The sequence below is a fragment of the Procambarus clarkii genome, chromosome 32, assembly GCF_040958095.1.
Source record: "Procambarus clarkii isolate CNS0578487 chromosome 32, FALCON_Pclarkii_2.0, whole genome shotgun sequence".
Taxonomy (NCBI): domain Eukaryota; kingdom Metazoa; phylum Arthropoda; class Malacostraca; order Decapoda; family Cambaridae; genus Procambarus; species Procambarus clarkii.
The window spans coordinates 19,034,248-19,054,346 of NC_091181.1; the positions used below are offsets into that span (position 1 = coordinate 19,034,248).

The following is a 20,099-nucleotide window of genomic DNA, read 5'->3' on the forward strand; positions in this document are numbered from 1 at the left end:
ATCAAGTGAGGACAGGAAATACCAGCCACAAGGGCTAGTTTCCCGTCCGGGTCAGCCCATAACACAGCCACTGCTGACCTCTGGTGAGGTGGAGCTTAGACAGCAACGCCATCTATGTTGTGGATACGTCGGGCGTTTGTGTCTAAGCCTGTAAGTGAGGTGCCCTAGAGTGTCCCTCTCACTGATGACGTGTTTGATTACAGAGTCGACCTGGCACTGCTGTAACGAGCGTTGGATCAGTCTACCCAAGGCAGCCGACTTGTTTCCAAGTGTTTGCTGCAGCAGCTGTGAGTCGCCCCCCCGGATGAACACTGTGGTGTTACCCTGCCTGTGACGTGGCAGTTGAGGGATCGTCGTACCCGGGACTGACTGGTGGAGACGCTTGACCACTGGGGTGTTGTGGCAAAGAGAGTGGTCTGTGGGATCACACGAGGCTCCTGACTAGGGTTCGCGACCTTAGTATCGATCGTGGAATGGCCTAACCAGCGTCGCTGATTTGGAACCTGCCAGCTACCGGCTGGACTTGTGGTTGATGGCCTCCACGACGGTGCCCCCAGTGGAACTGTGATTTGGCTGGCCTGTGGCCAGGGTAGACTCGAGAGGATCGAAGGATTCGTAGTGAAGCCACAAGAGCACCAAGAGCTTAGCATCGTGAGCACCGTGAACGTCCAGAGTCTTCAGTAGAAGACAAAGTTGAACATTCTAGTGTTTATACCCCTCCCCCATGTAATCTTCTTTTATATTATTTATGGTGACGGTGTTAATTATATTATTAAGTTTTTTTGCCTTTATTTCCCTTCCCCTTTAATTTACTTGCATTACGGATCACATCCCTTGAAAGCCACTATTAGCTTGGGGCCGGATACCCTACCTCTAACAACATCAGAGAAAGAACCCGGTTGCGACCCGAGAGCGCCGTAACATAATTGGCATCCCCAGCGGGATCCGACCCCTTGTCAAGTATGTTTGACAGGGGTGGTGAAGTGGCGTAATCCCTGTAAATAATTCCCCCTGTGTGTGACTATTAGGACGTTATACGTCCTGTGCGGTGCTCGGAGTGACTAAGTGCAATATTGTGCAGTGCGGTGCTCGCTGTGATTAAGTGCAATATTGTATAGTGCGGTGCTCAGAGTGATTCAGTGCAATATTGTGTAGTGCGAGGTGCTCGCTGTGATTAAGTGCAGTATTGTGTAGTGCGGTGCCTGGAGTAATTACGTGCAATATTGGCAAGTGCAGTGTTTGTTGCGATAAAGTGCAATATTGACATAGAACAGTACTCGGTGCGTTAAGTGCTAAAGTGAAAGCGGTGTGTTAAGTGCTAGTGTTCCATCTCGGTGACGATGGCAGAAAAATCGACCATCGACGATCTGGACGATGTTCAGGCTTTTCTGAACAGGGAGGACTGTCTTGCCAGATTAAAATATCTGGGCAAACAGGAACTCGTACTGGTGAGTGCCTACCTGGAGATCAAGATTCGTGCCAGTGATTCCCGTGTGGAGATCTTGTCCAAGGTTCACCGGCATTTGAAGGCCGAAGAAAAACAGGAAGGCGAGACACATAGTATAAAAGAAGGTGACGAGATAGCTTCCACTGAAAGGGAAGGTAAGAGCAGTGACGTCGAAAGTGATGAAAGTGAACTAAATATAAGTTTACTTACTGTGAAAATGCGTGAACTAGAGATCCATCGTGAAATAGAATGGAAAAAGCTAGAAATCGCTAAAGAGAGAGAGGAGAAAGCTAGAGAGAGAAGATAAGAAATTAGAAATGGAAAGAGCGAGACAAGAAATGGAAAGAGCGAGACAAGAAATGGAAAGAGAGAGATTAGGAAAAGAATTAGAGACTAGGCGTTTAGAATTAGAACGAGAAGAAAGAAGAGAAGAGCGAGAAAGAGCAGAGAAACGAGAAAGAGAAGAACGAGAAAGAGAAAGAGAAGAGCGAGAAAGAGAAGAGAAAAGAGAGAGAGAAGAACGAGAAAGAGAAAGAGAAGAACGAGAAAAAGAACGAGACAGGCAAGAACGACGGGACAGAGAGGAAAGAGAGAGACAACATGAGCTAGAAGTATTGCGGTTAGGCGGTGGTCGGAGGCAAACGACGGACACAAGTATTTTCGATCCGGTGAGGACCATCAAAATGGTCCCAAAATTCAATGAGAAGGAAGTGTCGAAGTTCTTCGCGGCCTTCGAGAAAGTCGCTGCCTCTTTGGAGTGGCCAAGGGAGAATTGGGCCATCATGATACAGTCAGTCTTGACTGGGAAGGCCCAAATCGCCTACTCCACGTTGTCCCTTGACGACTCCGGCGATTATGACAAGGTGAAGAAGGTAGTGCTCATGGCGTACCAATTGGTACCTGCGGCTTACAGGCAGACGTTCAGGAACCTGGAAAAGACTTCGAAGCACACTTTCACCTAATTCGCCACTATCAAGGAGCGACTTTTCCAGGAATGGTGTGCCTCTCGAAAGGTGGAGACCAAAGAAGACCTCGAGCAGCTCATACTGTTAGAGGACTTCAAAGACTGTCTGTCTGGAGATCTAAAGATGTACTTAGAGGAGCAGCAGGTGGAGACCTTGAGTGCGGCAGCCACCATGGCTGAGGAATACATCCTGACGCATAGGCCTTCTGCTAAGTACGTCCCGAGGAATTACCAACGCCGGTTTGACAAACCTCGTCATGACGAAGAGGAGAGACCCGTCCCACGAAGCGCTGAGAAGACGCCCCCAAGTAGCCCTCGAAGGACCAGTCCTAACAGTCCGAAACACCGGAGTCCGAGGAGGAATATGGTGTGCTGGACTTGTGGGCAGAAAGGGCACGTAGCTGCTATGTGCCGAGGCAGAAGAGGTAGCGGCGCTCGTAGAGAGGTGATGTTAGTAAGCTGTGTGACACCACCAGAGGGAACCCCGTCCCGGATGACTAGTCAGGAAGAATCCAGATTGTTTTCCCCTCACACTTCAAGCGGGTATGTATCGAGTGGTCATACTGGTAGATCTGTTGTAGTGCTCAGAGATAGTGGAGCAGCCCAGTCCCTGATCGTGAGTAGCTCGTTACCCGAGGGAGTGAGTGTGGATAGGAGACAAAAGGTTGTCCTAGTCGGGTTTCCTAGGACGCAGTATGTCGCCCCCTTAGTGCCGGTACATCTCGACTCGCCTTACTTCAGCGGCACATGTGCGTTGGCAGTAGTCGATGCCTTGCCTATAGCTGGGATTGACGTGGTACTAGCCAACGACTTGGTGACAGATTGGAGCAACAATCTTCCCAAGGTCACGGACGAGTCAGCCGGAACAGCAAATACAGAGGTAACAGCAGGCAGTGGTAAAATCCAGGTACAGTCAGACCCGGAATCAGATAAAATGTTTAATCCTTCCTCTCGCCTACAGATTGACGACAGAGTCTACAGTTTTCTAGCAGAGTCTCCTGATTCTTCTCCCAATAAGGAACATGAGGTTACGCTGGCAGAGGCAACTGAGCATGAAGAGAGGTCTCGTGTACAAGCACCCACGGATACCAAAGAGTCTGGAGTGAAGGCACCTGAGTACTTGCAATATGGCAAGGTACAGCGTTCATTGAACCGGCCAGAGATTCCCCAGACGTCGGAGGTATGTGAGGTATGTACGAAAGTTCTAGTGCCCTCTTCGGTCCGAACCAGGCTAATGGATATAGCCGGTTATGGACATTACAAGCTCATGAAACTTGTCCCTAAGTTAACCAAATGTTTCTTAGCGGTGTTTTGTTTTATTCTCGTGTGTGTTCTTAGTAAGGACCAGTGGACGACCCGACAGATGATGGCTCCCTTGAACATCGTGAAAAGATCCCAGGGATTGGCGATTTGCACTGCGAGTGTTGCAGTCAAAGGAGGGACCTGGAAGGTGATGGTAGATACAGGAGGTACGAGATGTGATATTATGAGTGACTGTTTTCGACAGGTTGACACCCCCCGTGTGATTGCTGACCCTGGATGCAGCATTATACGGAACGTTGGTCGACCTGACGGTGGCAGAGCGAATGCCATCTTCGGTGTACAAGCAGCTCTGTGGGAACTAGGTGTGGGCCTAGTATGCGAGTATGCAGTAAGTATTGACTTACCCATTGTCGCTGTCACTCTAAATTATCAGACCCCTGTATTCCAGCTTCCCGTCTCCCTGAAGGACTACCGGACCGGTACTAGAAATGCCGTCTGTGATCAGCCATCATCGGTGCCACGACACAGGGAAGTGTCGATTCACCCCGGATCGTGTCTGTACCCATCCTTACTCGAGAGAGGTGAGATTATGCTCCGCATTAACATCGCAGTGGAGGTTTGGAAGATCACATCAGGCAGGTCATTGCCTTTCATCTACAAGTTTCCTTCATGCCAGAGTTTCCCGTTCGGACAGTTCTGTGGACAAGACATCCTAGCGATTCCAGTTCTTAGAGTACGTGAGTTCGTGTGGAGTTGTATCCACGTACTAATTTAATTTGTGTTTTTCTTTTTAGAAACCCAAACCAAATTCTTTTTGGTGGGGAGGTGTTACGGACCCGAGCCCAACGTCCGAGCACGGAGCAGTGACGACCACGCCATCTGTGGGTCAGCTCCCGAAACCCCCTCCAAATGGACGGCGCCATCAAGTGAGGACAGGAAATACCAGCCACAAGGGCTAGTTTCCCGTCCGGGTCAGCCCATAACACAGCCGCTGCTGACCTCTGGTGAGGTGAAGCTTAGACAGCAACGCCATCTATGTTGTGGATACGTCGGGCGTTTGTGTCTAAGCCTGTAAGTGAGGTTCCCTAGAGTGTCCCTCTCACTGATGACGTGTTTGATTACAGAGTCGACCTGGGACTGCTGTAACGAGCGTTGGATCAGTCTACCCAAGGCAGCCGACTTGTCTCCAAGTGTTTGCTGCAGCAGCTGTGAGTCGCCCCCCCGGATGAACACTGTGGTGTTACCCTGCCTGTGACGTGGCAGTTGAGGGATCGTCGTACCCGGGACTGACTGGTGGAGACGCTTGACCACTGGGGTGTTGTGGCAAGGAGAGTGGTCTGTGGGATCACACGAGGCTCCTGACTAGGGTTCGCGACCTTAGTATCGATCGTGGAGTGGCCTAACCAGCGTCGCTGATTTGGAACCTGCCAGCTACCGGCTGGACTTGTGGTTGATGGCCTCCACGACAGTGCCCCCAGTGGAACTGTGATTTGGCTGGCCTGTGGCCAGGGTAGACTCGAGAGGATCGAAGGATTCGTAGTGAAGCCACAAGAACACCAAGAGCTTAGCATCGTGAGCACCGTGAACGTCCAGAGTCTTCAGTAGAAGACAAAGTTGAACATTCTAGTGTTTATACCCCCCCCCCCCTGTAATCTCCTTTTATATTATTTATGGTGACTGTGTTAATTATATTATTAAGTTTTTTTGCCTTTATTTCCCTTCCCCTTTAATTTACTTGCGTTACGGATCACATCCCTTGAAAGCCAATATTAGCTTGGGGTCGGACACCCTACCTCTAACAACATCAGAGAAAGAACCCGGTTGCGACCCGAGAGGGCCGTAACAGTCACACTGGTGCTAGTGGTCACACTGGTGCTAGTGGTCACATTGGTGCAAGTGGTCACACTGGTGCTAATGGTCACACTGGTGCTAGTGGTCACACTGGTGCTAGTGGTCACACTGGTGCAAGTGGTCACACTGGTGCAAGTGCTAACACTGGTGCAAGTGGTCACACTGGTATTAATGGTCACACTGGTGCTAGTGGTCACACTGGTGTTAATGGTCACACTGGTGCTAGTGGTCACACTGGTCCTAGTGGTCACACTGGTGCTAGTGGTCACACTGGTGCTAGTGGTGACACTGGTAATAGTGGTCACATTGGTGCAAGTGGTCACACTGGTGTTAATGGTCACACTGGTGCTAGTGGTCACACTGTTAGTGGTCACACTGGTGCAAGTGGTCACACTGGTGCAAGTGGTTACACTGGTGCAAGTGGTCACACTGGAGTTAATGGTCACACTGGTGCTAGTGGTCACACTGGTGTTAATGGTCACACTGGTGCTAGTGGTCACACTGGTGTTGTTGGTCGCACTGGTGCAAGTGGTCACACTGGTGCTAGTGGTCAAACTGGTGTTAATGGTCACACTGGTGCTAGTGGTCACACTGGTGTTACTGGTCACACTGGTGTTAATAATCACACTAGTGTTAATGGTCACACTTGTGCTAGTGGTCACACTGGTGTTAATGGTCACACTGGATTTAATGGTCACACTGGTGCTAGTGGTCACACTTTTGCTAGTGGTCACACTCGTGCTAGTGGTCACACTGGTGTTAATGGTCAAACTGGAGCTAGTGGTCACACTTGTGCTAGTGGTCACACTGGTGTTAATGGTCACACTGGTGTTAATGGTCACACAGGTGGTAGTGGTGTCACTGGTGTTAATGGTCACACTGGTGTTAATGATCACACTGGTGCTAGTGGTCATACTGGTGCTAGTGATCACACTGGTGTTAATGGTCACACTGGTGTTAATGATCACACTGGTGCTAGTGGTTACACTGGTGCTAGAGGTCACACTGGTACTAGTGGTCACACTGGTGTTAATGGTCACACTGGTGTTAATGGTCACACTGGTGTTAGTGATCACACTGGTGCTAGTGGTCTTACTAGTGCTAGTGATCACACTGGTGCTAGTGGTCACATTGGTACTAGTGGTCACACTGGTGTTAATGGTCACACTGGTGTTAATGATCACACTGGTGCTAGTGGTTACACTGGTGCTAGAGGTCACACTGGTACTAGTGGTCACACTGGTGTTAATGGTCACACTGGTGTTAATGGTCACACTGGTGCTAGTGGTCACACTGGTGCTAGTGGTCACACTGGTGTTAGTGGTCACACAGGTGGTAGTGGTCTCACTGGTGCAAGTGGTCACACAGGTGGTAGTGGTCACACTGATGTTAGTGGTCACACTGGTGCTAGTTTTCACACTGGTGTTAATGGTCACACTGGTGCTAGTGGTCACACTGGTGCAAGTGGTCGCACTGGTGCTAGTGGTAACACTGGTGTTAATGTTCACTCTGGTGTTAATGGTCACACTGGTGCTAGTGGTCACACTGGTGCTATTGATCACACTGGTGCTATTGATCACACTGGTGCTAGTGATCATACTGGTGCTATTGATCACACTGGTGCTAGCTATCACACTGGTGCTATTGATCATACTGGTTCTATTGATCACACTGGTGCTAGTGATCATACTGGTGCTATTGATCACACTGGTGCTAACTATCACAATGGTGCTAGTGGTCACACTGGTGCAAGTGGTCACATTGGTGCAAGTGGTCACCATGGTGTTAATTGTCACTTGTGCTTGTGGTCACTCTGGTGCTAATGGTGACACTGGTACTAGTGGTCACATTGGTGCGAGTGGTCACACTGGTGTTAATGGTCACACTGGTGCTAGTGGTCACTGTTACGGACCCGAGCCCAACGTCCGAGCACGGAGCAGTGACGACCACGCCATCTGTGGGTCAGCTCCCGAAACCCCCTCCAAATGGACGGCGCCATCAAGTGAGGACAGGAAATACCAGCCACAAGGGCTAGTTTCCCGTCCGGGTCAGCCCATAACACAGCCACTGCTGACCTCTGGTGAGGTGGAGCTTAGACAGCAACGCCATCTATGTTGTGGATACGTCGGGCGTTTGTGTCTAAGCCTGTAAGTGAGGTGCCCTAGAGTGTCCCTCTCACTGATGACGTGTTTGATTACAGAGTCGACCTGGCACTGCTGTAACGAGCGTTGGATCAGTCTACCCAAGGCAGCCGACTTGTTTCCAAGTGTTTGCTGCAGCAGCTGTGAGTCGCCCCCCCGGATGAACACTGTGGTGTTACCCTGCCTGTGACGTGGCAGTTGAGGGATCGTCGTACCCGGGACTGACTGGTGGAGACGCTTGACCACTGGGGTGTTGTGGCAAAGAGAGTGGTCTGTGGGATCACACGAGGCTCCTGACTAGGGTTCGCGACCTTAGTATCGATCGTGGAATGGCCTAACCAGCGTCGCTGATTTGGAACCTGCCAGCTACCGGCTGGACTTGTGGTTGATGGCCTCCACGACGGTGCCCCCAGTGGAACTGTGATTTGGCTGGCCTGTGGCCAGGGTAGACTCGAGAGGATCGAAGGATGCGTAGTGAAGCCACAAGAGCACCAAGAGCTTAGCATCGTGAGCACCGTGAACGTCCAGAGTCTTCAGTAGAAGACAAAGTTGAACATTCTAGTGTTTATACCCCCCCCCCATGTAATCTTCTTTTATATTATTTATGGTGACGGTGTTAATTATATTATTAAGTTTTTTTGCCTTTATTTCCCTTCCCCTTTAATTTACTTGCATTACGGATCACATCCCTTGAAAGCCACTATTAGCTTGGGGCCGGATACCCTACCTCTAACAACATCAGAGAAAGAACCCGGTTGCGACCCGAGAGCGCCGTAACATAATTGGCATCCCCAGCGGGATCCGACCCCTTGTCAAGTATGTTTGACAGGGGTGGTGAAGTGGCGTAATCCCTGTAAATAATTCCCCCTGTGTGTGACTATTAGGACGTTATACGTCCTGTGCGGTGCTCGGAGTGACTAAGTGCAATATTGTGCAGTGCGGTGCTCGCTGTGATTAAGTGCAATATTGTGTAGTGCGGTGCTCAGAGTGATTCAGTGCAATATTGTGTAGTGCGAGGTGCTCGCTGTGATTAAGTGCAGTATTGTGTAGTGCGGTGCCTGGAGTAATTACGTGCAATATTGGCAAGTGCAGTGTTTGTTGCGATAAAGTGCAATATTGACGTAGAACAGTACTCGGTGCGTTAAGTGCTAAAGTGAAAGCGGTGTGTTAAGTGCTAGTGTTCCATCTCGGTGACGATGGCAGAAAAATCGACCATCGACGATCTGGACGATGTTCAGGCTTTTCTGAACAGGGAGGACTGTCTTGCCAGATTAAAATATCTGGGCAAACAGGAACTCGTACTGGTGAGTGCCTACCTGGAGATCAAGATTCGTGCCAGTGATTCCCGTGTGGAGATCTTGTCCAAGGTTCACCGGCATTTGAAGGCCGAAGAAAAACAGGAAGGCGAGACACATAGTATAAAAGAAGGTGACGAGATAGCTTCCACTGAAAGGGAAGGTAAGAGCAGTGACGTCGAAAGTGATGAAAGTGAACTAAATATAAGTTTACTTACTGTGAAAATGCGTGAACTAGAGATCCATCGTGAAATAGAATGGAAAAAGCTAGAAATCGCTAAAGAGAGAGAGGAGAAAGCTAGAGAGAGAAGATAAGAAATTAGAAATGGAAAGAGCGAGACAAGAAATGGAAAGAGCGAGACAAGAAATGGAAAGAGAGAGATTAGGAAAAGAATTAGAGACTAGGCGTTTAGAATTAGAACGAGAAGAAAGAAGAGAAGAGCGAGAAAGAGCAGAGAAACGAGAAAGAGAAGAACGAGAAAGAGAAAGAGAAGAGCGAGAAAGAGAAGAGAAAAGAGAGAGAGAAGAACGAGAAAGAGAAAGAGAAGAACGAGAAAAAGAACGAGACAGGCAAGAACGACGGGACAGAGAGGAAAGAGAGAGACAACATGAGCTAGAAGTATTGCGGTTAGGCGGTGGTCGGAGGCAAACGACGGACACAAGTATTTTCGATCCGGTGAGGACCATCAAAATGGTCCCAAAATTCAATGAGAAGGAAGTGTCGAAGTTCTTCGCGGCCTTCGAGAAAGTCGCTGCCTCTTTGGAGTGGCCAAGGGAGAATTGGGCCATCATGATACAGTCAGTCTTGACTGGGAAGGCCCAAATCGCCTACTCCACGTTGTCCCTTGACGACTCCGGCGATTATGACAAGGTGAAGAAGGTAGTGCTCATGGCGTACCAATTGGTACCTGCGGCTTACAGGCAGACGTTCAGGAACCTGGAAAAGACTTCGAAGCACACTTTCACCTAATTCGCCACTATCAAGGAGCGACTTTTCCAGGAATGGTGTGCCTCTCGAAAGGTGGAGACCAAAGAAGACCTCGAGCAGCTCATACTGTTAGAGGACTTCAAAGACTGTCTGTCTGGAGATCTAAAGATGTACTTAGAGGAGCAGCAGGTGGAGACCTTGAGTGCGGCAGCCACCATGGCTGAGGAATACATCCTGACGCATAGGCCTTCTGCTAAGTACGTCCCGAGGAATTACCAACGCCGGTTTGACAAACCTCGTCATGACGAAGAGGAGAGACCCGTCCCACGAAGCGCTGAGAAGACGCCCCCAAGTAGCCCTCGAAGGACCAGTCCTAACAGTCCGAAACACCGGAGTCCGAGGAGGAATATGGTGTGCTGGACTTGTGGGCAGAAAGGGCACGTAGCTGCTATGTGCCGAGGCAGAAGAGGTAGCGGCGCTCGTAGAGAGGTGATGTTAGTAAGCTGTGTGACACCACCAGAGGGAACCCCGTCCCGGATGACTAGTCAGGAAGAATCCAGATTGTTTTCCCCTCACACTTCAAGCGGGTATGTATCGAGTGGTCATACTGGTAGATCTGTTGTAGTGCTCAGAGATAGTGGAGCAGCCCAGTCCCTGATCGTGAGTAGCTCGTTACCCGAGGGAGTGAGTGTGGATAGGAGACAAAAGGTTGTCCTAGTCGGGTTTCCTAGGACGCAGTATGTCGCCCCCTTAGTGCCGGTACATCTCGACTCGCCTTACTTCAGCGGCACATGTGCGTTGGCAGTAGTCGATGCCTTGCCTATAGCTGGGATTGACGTGGTACTAGCCAACGACTTGGTGACAGATTGGAGCAACAATCTTCCCAAGGTCACGGACGAGTCAGCCGGAACAGCAAATACAGAGGTAACAGCAGGCAGTGGTAAAATCCAGGTACAGTCAGACCCGGAATCAGATAAAATGTTTAATCCTTCCTCTCGCCTACAGATTGACGACAGAGTCTACAGTTTTCTAGCAGAGTCTCCTGATTCTTCTCCCAATAAGGAACATGAGGTTACGCTGGCAGAGGCAACTGAGCATGAAGAGAGGTCTCGTGTACAAGCACCCACGGATACCAAAGAGTCTGGAGTGAAGGCACCTGAGTACTTGCAATATGGCAAGGTACAGCGTTCATTGAACCGGCCAGAGATTCCCCAGACGTCGGAGGTATGTGAGGTATGTACGAAAGTTCTAGTGCCCTCTTCGGTCCGAACCAGGCTAATGGATATAGCCGGTTATGGACATTACAAGCTCATGAAACTTGTCCCTAAGTTAACCAAATGTTTCTTAGCGGTGTTTTGTTTTATTCTCGTGTGTGTTCTTAGTAAGGACCAGTGGACGACCCGACAGATGATGGCTCCCTTGAACATCGTGAAAAGATCCCAGGGATTGGCGATTTGCACTGCGAGTGTTGCAGTCAAAGGAGGGACCTGGAAGGTGATGGTAGATACAGGAGGTACGAGATGTGATATTATGAGTGACTGTTTTCGACAGGTTGACACCCCCCGTGTGATTGCTGACCCTGGATGCAGCATTATACGGAACGTTGGTCGACCTGACGGTGGCAGAGCGAATGCCATCTTCGGTGTACAAGCAGCTCTGTGGGAACTAGGTGTGGGCCTAGTATGCGAGTATGCAGTAAGTATTGACTTACCCATTGTCGCTGTCACTCTAAATTATCAGACCCCTGTATTCCAGCTTCCCGTCTCCCTGAAGGACTACCGGACCGGTACTAGAAATGCCGTCTGTGATCAGCCATCATCGGTGCCACGACACAGGGAAGTGTCGATTCACCCCGGATCGTGTCTGTACCCATCCTTACTCGAGAGAGGTGAGATTATGCTCCGCATTAACATCGCAGTGGAGGTTTGGAAGATCACATCAGGCAGGTCATTGCCTTTCATCTACAAGTTTCCTTCATGCCAGAGTTTCCCGTTCGGACAGTTCTGTGGACAAGACATCCTAGCGATTCCAGTTCTTAGAGTACGTGAGTTCGTGTGAAGTTGTATCCACGTACTAATTTAATTTGTGTTTTTCTTTTTAGAAACCCAAACCAAATTCTTTTTGGTGGGGAGGTGTTACGGACCCGAGCCCAACGTCCGAGCACGGAGCAGTGACGACCACGCCATCTGTGGGTCAGCTCCCGAAACCCCCTCCAAATGGACGGCGCCATCAAGTGAGGACAGGAAATACCAGCCACAAGGGCTAGTTTCCCGTCCGGGTCAGCCCATAACACAGCCGCTGCTGACCTCTGGTGAGGTGAAGCTTAGACAGCAACGCCATCTATGTTGTGGATACGTCGGGCGTTTGTGTCTAAGCCTGTAAGTGAGGTTCCCTAGAGTGTCCCTCTCACTGATGACGTGTTTGATTACAGAGTCGACCTGGGACTGCTGTAACGAGCGTTGGATCAGTCTACCCAAGGCAGCCGACTTGTCTCCAAGTGTTTGCTGCAGCAGCTGTGAGTCGCCCCCCCGGATGAACACTGTGGTGTTACCCTGCCTGTGACGTGGCAGTTGAGGGATCGTCGTACCCGGGACTGACTGGTGGAGACGCTTGACCACTGGGGTGTTGTGGCAAGGAGAGTGGTCTGTGGGATCACACGAGGCTCCTGACTAGGGTTCGCGACCTTAGTATCGATCGTGGAGTGGCCTAACCAGCGTCGCTGATTTGGAACCTGCCAGCTACCGGCTGGACTTGTGGTTGATGGCCTCCACGACAGTGCCCCCAGTGGAACTGTGATTTGGCTGGCCTGTGGCCAGGGTAGACTCGAGAGGATCGAAGGATTCGTAGTGAAGCCACAAGAACACCAAGAGCTTAGCATCGTGAGCACCGTGAACGTCCAGAGTCTTCAGTAGAAGACAAAGTTGAACATTCTAGTGTTTATACCCCCCCCCCCCTGTAATCTCCTTTTATATTATTTATGGTGACTGTGTTAATTATATTATTAAGTTTTTTTGCCTTTATTTCCCTTCCCCTTTAATTTACTTGCGTTACGGATCACATCCCTTGAAAGCCAATATTAGCTTGGGGTCGGACACCCTACCTCTAACAACATCAGAGAAAGAACCCGGTTGCGACCCGAGAGGGCCGTAACAGTCACACTGGTGCTAGTGGTCACACTGGTGCTAGTGGTCACATTGGTGCAAGTGGTCACACTGGTGCTAATGGTCACACTGGTGCTAGTGGTCACACTGGTGCAAGTGGTCACACTGGTGCAAGTGCTAACACTGGTGCAAGTGGTCACACTGGTGCTAGTGGTCACACTGGTGTTAATGGTCACACTGGTGCTAGTGGTCACACTGGTCCTAGTGGTCACACTGGTGCTAGTGGTCACACTGGTGCTAGTGGTGACACTGGTAATAGTGGTCACATTGGTGCAAGTGGTCACACTGGTGTTAATGGTCACACTGGTGCTAGTGGTCACACTGTTAGTGGTCACACTGGTGCAAGTGGTCACAATGGTGCAAGTGGTTACACTGGTGCAAGTGGTCACACTGGAGTTAATGGTCACACTGGTGCTAGTGGTCACACTGGTTTTAATGGTCACACTGGTGCTAGTGGTCACACTGGTGTTGTTGGTCGCACTGGTGCAAGTGGTCACACTGGTGCTAGTGGTCAAACTGGTGTTAATGGTCACACTGGTGCTAGTGGTCACACTGGTGTTACTGGTCACACTGGTGTTAATAATCACACTAGTGTTAATGGTCACACTTGTGCTAGTGGTCACACTGGTGTTAATGGTCACACTGGATTTAATGGTCACACTGGTGCTAGTGGTCACACTTTTGCTAGTGGTCACACTCGTGCTAGTGGTCACACTGGTGTTAATGGTCACACTGGTGTTAATGGTCAAACTGGAGCTAGTGGTCACACTTGTGCTAGTGGTCACACTGGTGTTAATGGTCACACTGGTGTTAATGGTCACACAGGTGGTAGTGGTGTCACTGGTGTTAATGGTCACACTGGTGTTAATGATCACACTGGTGCTAGTGGTCATACTGGTGCTAGTGATCACACTGGTGTTAATGGTCACACTGGTGTTAATGATCACACTGGTGCTAGTGGTTACACTGGTGCTAGAGGTCACACTGGTACTAGTGGTCACACTGGTGTTAATGGTCACACTGGTGTTAATGGTCACACTGGTGTTAGTGATCACACTGGTGCTAGTGGTCTTACTAGTGCTAGTGATCACACTGGTGCTAGTGGTCACATTGGTACTAGTGGTCACACTGGTGTTAATGGTCACACTGGTGTTAATGATCACACTGGTGCTAGTGGTTACACTGGTGCTAGAGGTCACACTGGTACTAGTGGTCACACTGGTGTTAATGGTCACACTGGTGTTAATGGTCACACTGGTGCTAGTGGTCACACTGGTGCTAGTGGTCACACTGGTGTTAGTGGTCACACAGGTGGTAGTGGTCTCACTGGTGCAAGTGGTCACACAGGTGGTTGTGGTCACACTGGTGTTAATGGTCACACTGGTGCTAGTGGTCACACAGGTGGTAGTGGTCACACTGGTGCTAGTGATCACACTGGTGATAGTGATCACTCTGGCGCTATTGGTCACACTGGTGCTATTGATCACACTGGTGCTATTGATCACACTGGTGCTAGTTATCACACTGGTGCTAGAGGTCACATTGGTACTAGTGGTCACACTGGTGTTAATGGTCACACTGGTGTTAATGATCACACTGGTGCTAGTGGTTACACTGGTGCTAGAGGTCACACTGGTACTAGTGGTCACACTGGTGTTAATGGTCACACTGGTGTTAATGGTCACACTGGTGCTAGTGGTCACACTGGTGCTAGTGGTCACACTGGTGTTAGTGGTCACACAGGTGGCAGTGTTCTCACTGGTGCAAGTGGTCACACAGGTGGTAGTGGTCACACTGGTGTTAATGGTAACACTGGTGCTAGTGGTCACACAGGTGGTAGTGGTCACACTGGCGCTAGTGGTCACACTGGTGCTAGTGATCACTCTGGCGCAATTGGTCACACTGGTGCTATTGATCACACTGGTGCTATTGATCACACTGGTGCTAGTTATCACACTGGTGCTAGAGGTCACACTGGTACTAGTGGTCACACTGGTGTTAATGGTCACACTGGTAATAGTGGTCACATTGGTGCAAGTGGTCACACTGGTGTTAATGGTCACACTGATGCTAGTGGTCACACTGGTGCAAGTGGTCACACTGGTGCAAGTGGTTACACTGGTGCAAGTGGTCACACTGATGTTATTGGTCACACTGGTGCTAGTGGTCACACTGGTGTTAATGGTCACACTGGTGCTAGTGGTCACACTGGTGTTGGTCACACTGGTGCAAGTGGTCACACTGGTGCTAGTGGTCAAACTGGTGTTAACGGTCACACTGGTGCTAGTGGTCACACTAGTGTTACTGGTCACACTGGTGTTAATAATCACACTAGTGTTAATGGGCACACTGGTGCTAGTGGTCACACTGGTGTTAATGGTCACACTGAATTTAATGGTCACACTGGTGCTAGTGGTCACACTGGTGCTAGTGGTCACACTCGTGCTAGTGGTCACACTGGTGTTAATGGTCACACTAGTGTTAATGGTCAAACTGGTGCTAGTGGTCACACTGGTGCTAGTGGTCACACTGGTGTTAATAGTCACACTGGTGTTAATGGTCACACAGGTGGTAGTGGTCTCACTGGTGTTAATGGTCACACTGGTGTTAATGATCACACTGGTGCTAGTGGTCATACTGGTGCTAGTGATCACAAAGGTGCTAGTGGTCACACTGGTGCTAGTGGTCACACTGGTGTTAATGATCACACTGGTGCTAGTGGTCTTACTAGTGCTAGTGATCACACTGGTGCTAGTGGTCACACTGGTGCTAGAGGTCACACTAGTACTAGTGGTCACACTGGTGTTAATGGTCACACTGGTGTTAATGATCACACTTGTGCTAGTGGTCACACTGGTGCTAGAGGCCACACTGGTACTAGTGGTCACACTGGTGTTAATGGTCACACTGGTGTTAATGGTCACACTGGTGCTAGTGGTCACACTGGTGCTAGTGCCCACACTGGTGTTAGTGGTCACACAGGTGGTAGTGGTCACACTGGTGTTAATGGTCACACTAGTGTTAATGGTCACACTGGTGCTAGTGGTCACACTGGTGCTAGTGGTCACACTGGTGTTAGTGGTCACACTGGTGTTAATGGTCACACAGGTGGTAGTGGTCTCACTGGTGCAAGTGGTCACACAGGCGGTAGTCTTCTCACTGGTGCAAGTGGTCACACAGGTGGTAGTGGTCACACTGGTGTTAATGGTCACACTGGTGCTAGTGGTCACACCGGTGGTAGTGGTCACACTGGTGCTAGTAGTCACACTGGTGCTAGTGGTCACCCATGTGGTAGTGGTCACACTGGTGCTAGTGGTCACACTGGTGTTAACGGTCACACTGGTGCTAGTGGTCACACTGGTGTTACTGGTCACACTGGTGTTAATAATCACACTAGTGTTAATGGTCACACTGGTGCTAGTGGTCACACTGGTGTTAATGGTCACACTGGATTTAATGGTCACACTGGTGCTAGTGGTCACACTGGTGCTAGTGGTCACACTCGTGCTAGTGGTCACACTGGTGTTAATGGTCACACTGGTGTTAATGGTCAAACTGGTGCTAGTGGTCACACTGGTGCTAGTGGTCACACTGGTGTTAATGGTCACACTGGTGTTAATGGTCACACAGGTGGTAGTGGTCTCACTGGTGTTAATGGTCACACTGGTGTTAATGATAACGCTGGTGCTAGTGGTCATACTGGTGCTAGTGATCACAAAGGGGCTAGTGGTCACACTGGTGCTAGTAGTCACACTGGTGTTAAAGGTCACACTGGTGTTAATGATCACACTGGTGCTAGTGGTCTTACTAGTGCTAGTGATCACACTGGTGCTAGTGGTCACATTGGTACTAGTGGTCACACTGGTGTTAATGGTCACAGTGGTGTTAATGGTCACACTGGTGCTAGTGGTCACACTGGTGCTAGTGGTCACACTGGTGTTAGTGGTCACACAGGTGGTAGTGGTCTCACTGGTGCAAGTGGTCACACAGGTGTTAGTGTTCTCACTGGTGCAAGTGGTCACACAGGTGGTAGTGGTCACACTGGTGTTAATGGTCACACTGGTGCTAGTGGTCACACAGGTGGTAGTGGTCACACTGGTGCTAGTGGTAACACTGGTGCTAGTGATCACTCTGGCGCAATTGGTCACACTGGTGCTATTGATCACATTGGTGCTATTGATCACACTGGTGCTAGTTATCACACTGGTGCTAGTGGACACACTGGTGCTAGTTATCACACTGGTGCTAGTGGATACACTGGTGCTATTGATCACACTGGTGCTATTGATCACACTGGTGCTAGTTATCACACTGGTGCTAGTGGTAACACTGGTGCTATTGGTGACACTGGTGCTAGTGGTCACATTGGTGCAAGTGGTCACGCTAGTCTTAATGGTCACAATTGTGCTAGTGTTCACACTGGTGTTAGTGGTAACACTTGTGCAAGTGGTCACACTGGTGCAAGTGGTTACACTTGTGCTAGTGGTCACACTGGTGCAAGTGGTCACACTGTTGTTAATGGTCACATTGGTGCAAATGGTCACACTGGTGTTAATGGTCACACTGGTGCTAGTGGTCACACTGGTGCTAGTGGTCACACTGGTGTTAATGGTCACACTGGAGCTAGTGGTCACACTGGTGTTAATGGTCACACTGGTGCTAGTGGTCACACAGGTGGTAGTGGTCACACTGGTGCTAGTGGTCACACTGGTGTTAACGGTCACACTGGTGCTAGTGGTCACACTGGTGTTAATGGTCACACTGGTGCTAGTGGTCACACTGGTGCAAGTGGTCGCACTGGTGCTAGTGGTAACACTGGTGTTAATGTTCACACTGGTGTTAATGGTCACACTGGTGCTAGTGGTCACACTGGTGCTATTGATCACACTAGTACTATTGATCACACTGGTGCTAGTGATCATACTGGTGCTATTGATCACACTGGTTCTAGTAGTCACACTGGTGTTAATAGTCACACTGGTGTTAATGGTCACACTGGTGCTAGTGGTCACACTGGTGTTAATGGTCGCAATGGTGTTAATGGTCACACTGGTGTTAATGGTCATACTGGTGCTAGTGGTCACACTGGTGTTAATGGTCACACTGGTGTTAATGGTCACACAGGTGGTAGTGGTCTCACTGATGTTAATGGTCACACTGGTGTTAATGGTCACACTGGTGTTAATGGTCACACAGGTGTTAATGGTAACACTGGTGATAGTGGTCACACTGGTGTTGATGGTCACACTGGTGTTAATGGTCACACAGGTGTTAATGGTCACACTGGTGCTAGTGGTCACACTGGTGCTAGTGGTCACACTGGTGTTAATGGTCACACAGGTGGTAGTGGTCTCACTGATGTTAATTGTCACACTGGTGTTAATGGTCACACTGGTGGTAGTGGTCACACTGGTGCTGGTGGTCACACTGGTGTTAGTGGTCACACTGGTGCTAGTGGTCACACTGGTGTTAATGGTCACACTGGTGCTAGTGTTCACACTGGTGCAAGTGGTCGCACTGGTGCTAGTGGTAACACTGGTGTTAATGTTCACACTGGTGTTAATGGTCACACTGGTGCTAGTGGTCACACTGGTGCTATTGATCACACTGGTGCTAGTGATCATACTGCTACTATTGATCACACTGGTGCTAGCTATCACACTGGTGCTATTGATCATACTGGTTCTATTGATCACACTGGTGCTAGTGATCATACTGGTGCTATTGATCACACTGGTGCTAACTATCACAATGGTGCTAGTGGTCATACTGGTGCTAGTGATCACAAAGGTGCTAGTGGTCACACTGGTGCTAGTAGTCACACTGGTGTTAAAGGTCATACTGGTGTTAATGATCACACTGGTGCTAGTGGTCTTACTAGTGCTAGTGATCACACTGGTGCTAGTGGTCACATTGGTACTCGTGGTTACACTGGTGCTAGAGGTCACACTGGTACTAGTGGTCACACTGGTGTTAATGGTCACACTGGTGTTAATGGTCACACTGGTGTTAATGATCACACTGGTGCTAGTGGTTACACTGGTGCTAGAGGTCACACTGGTACTAGTGGTCACACTGGTGTTAATGGTCACACTGGTGTTAATGGTCACACTGGTGCTAGTGGTCACACTGGTGCTAGTGGTCACACTGGTGTTAGTGGTCACACAGGTGGCAGTGTTCTCACTGGTGCAAGTGGTCACACAGGTGGTAGTGGTCACACTGGTGTTAATGGTAACACTGGTGCTAGTGGTCACACAGGTGGTAGTGGTCACACTGGCGCTAGTGGTCACACTGGTGCTAGTGATCACTCTGGCGCAATTGGTCACACTGGTGCTATTGATCACACTGGTGCTATTGATCACACTGGTGCTAGTTATCACACTGGTGCTAGAGGTCACACTGGTACTAGTGGTCACACTGGTGTTAATGGTCACACTGGTAATAGTGGTCACATTGGTGCAAGTGGTCACACTGGTGTTAATGGTCACACTGATGCTAGTGGTCACACTGGTGCAAGTGGTCACACTGGTGCAAGTGGTTACACTGGTGCAAGTGGTCACACTGATGTTATTGGTCACACTGGTGCTAGTGGTCACACTGGTGTTAATGGTCACACTGGTGCTAGTGGTCACACTGGTGTTGGTCACACTGGTGCAAGTGGTCACACTGGTGCTAGTGGTCAAACTGGTGTTAACGGTCACACTGGTGCTAGTGGTCACACTAGTGTTACTGGTCACACTGGTGTTAATAATCACACTAGTGTTAATGGTCACACTGGTGCTAGTGGTCACACTGGTGTTAATGGTCACACTGAATTTAATGGTCACACTGGTGCTAGTGGTCACACTGGTGCTAGTGGTCACACTCGTGCTAGTGGTCACACTGGTGTTAATGGTCACACTAGTGTTAATGGTCAAACTGGTGCTAGTGGTCACACTGGTGCTAGTGGTCACACTGGTGTTAATAGTCACACTGGTGTTAATGGTCACACAGGTGGTAGTGGTCTCACTGGTGTTAATGGTCACACTGGTGTTAATGATCACACTGGT

General features: G+C 49.6%; 1 protein-coding gene across 1 annotated transcript in view; it reads left to right on the forward strand.

Annotated features, from left to right (window-relative positions):
• The window catches only part of LOC138370457 (fibroin heavy chain-like), a 118,086-nt gene that overhangs the window by 10,127 nt on the left and 87,860 nt on the right, over positions 1–20,099 (forward strand). Inside the window, exons 5-7 of the mRNA XM_069334826.1 lie at positions 14,452–14,991; positions 18,175–18,336; positions 18,886–19,434. Of these exons, the coding sequence (XP_069190927.1) occupies positions 14,452–14,991; positions 18,175–18,336; positions 18,886–19,434 (1,251 nt within the window). The remainder of the gene's footprint in view (positions 1–14,451; positions 14,992–18,174; positions 18,337–18,885; positions 19,435–20,099) is intronic.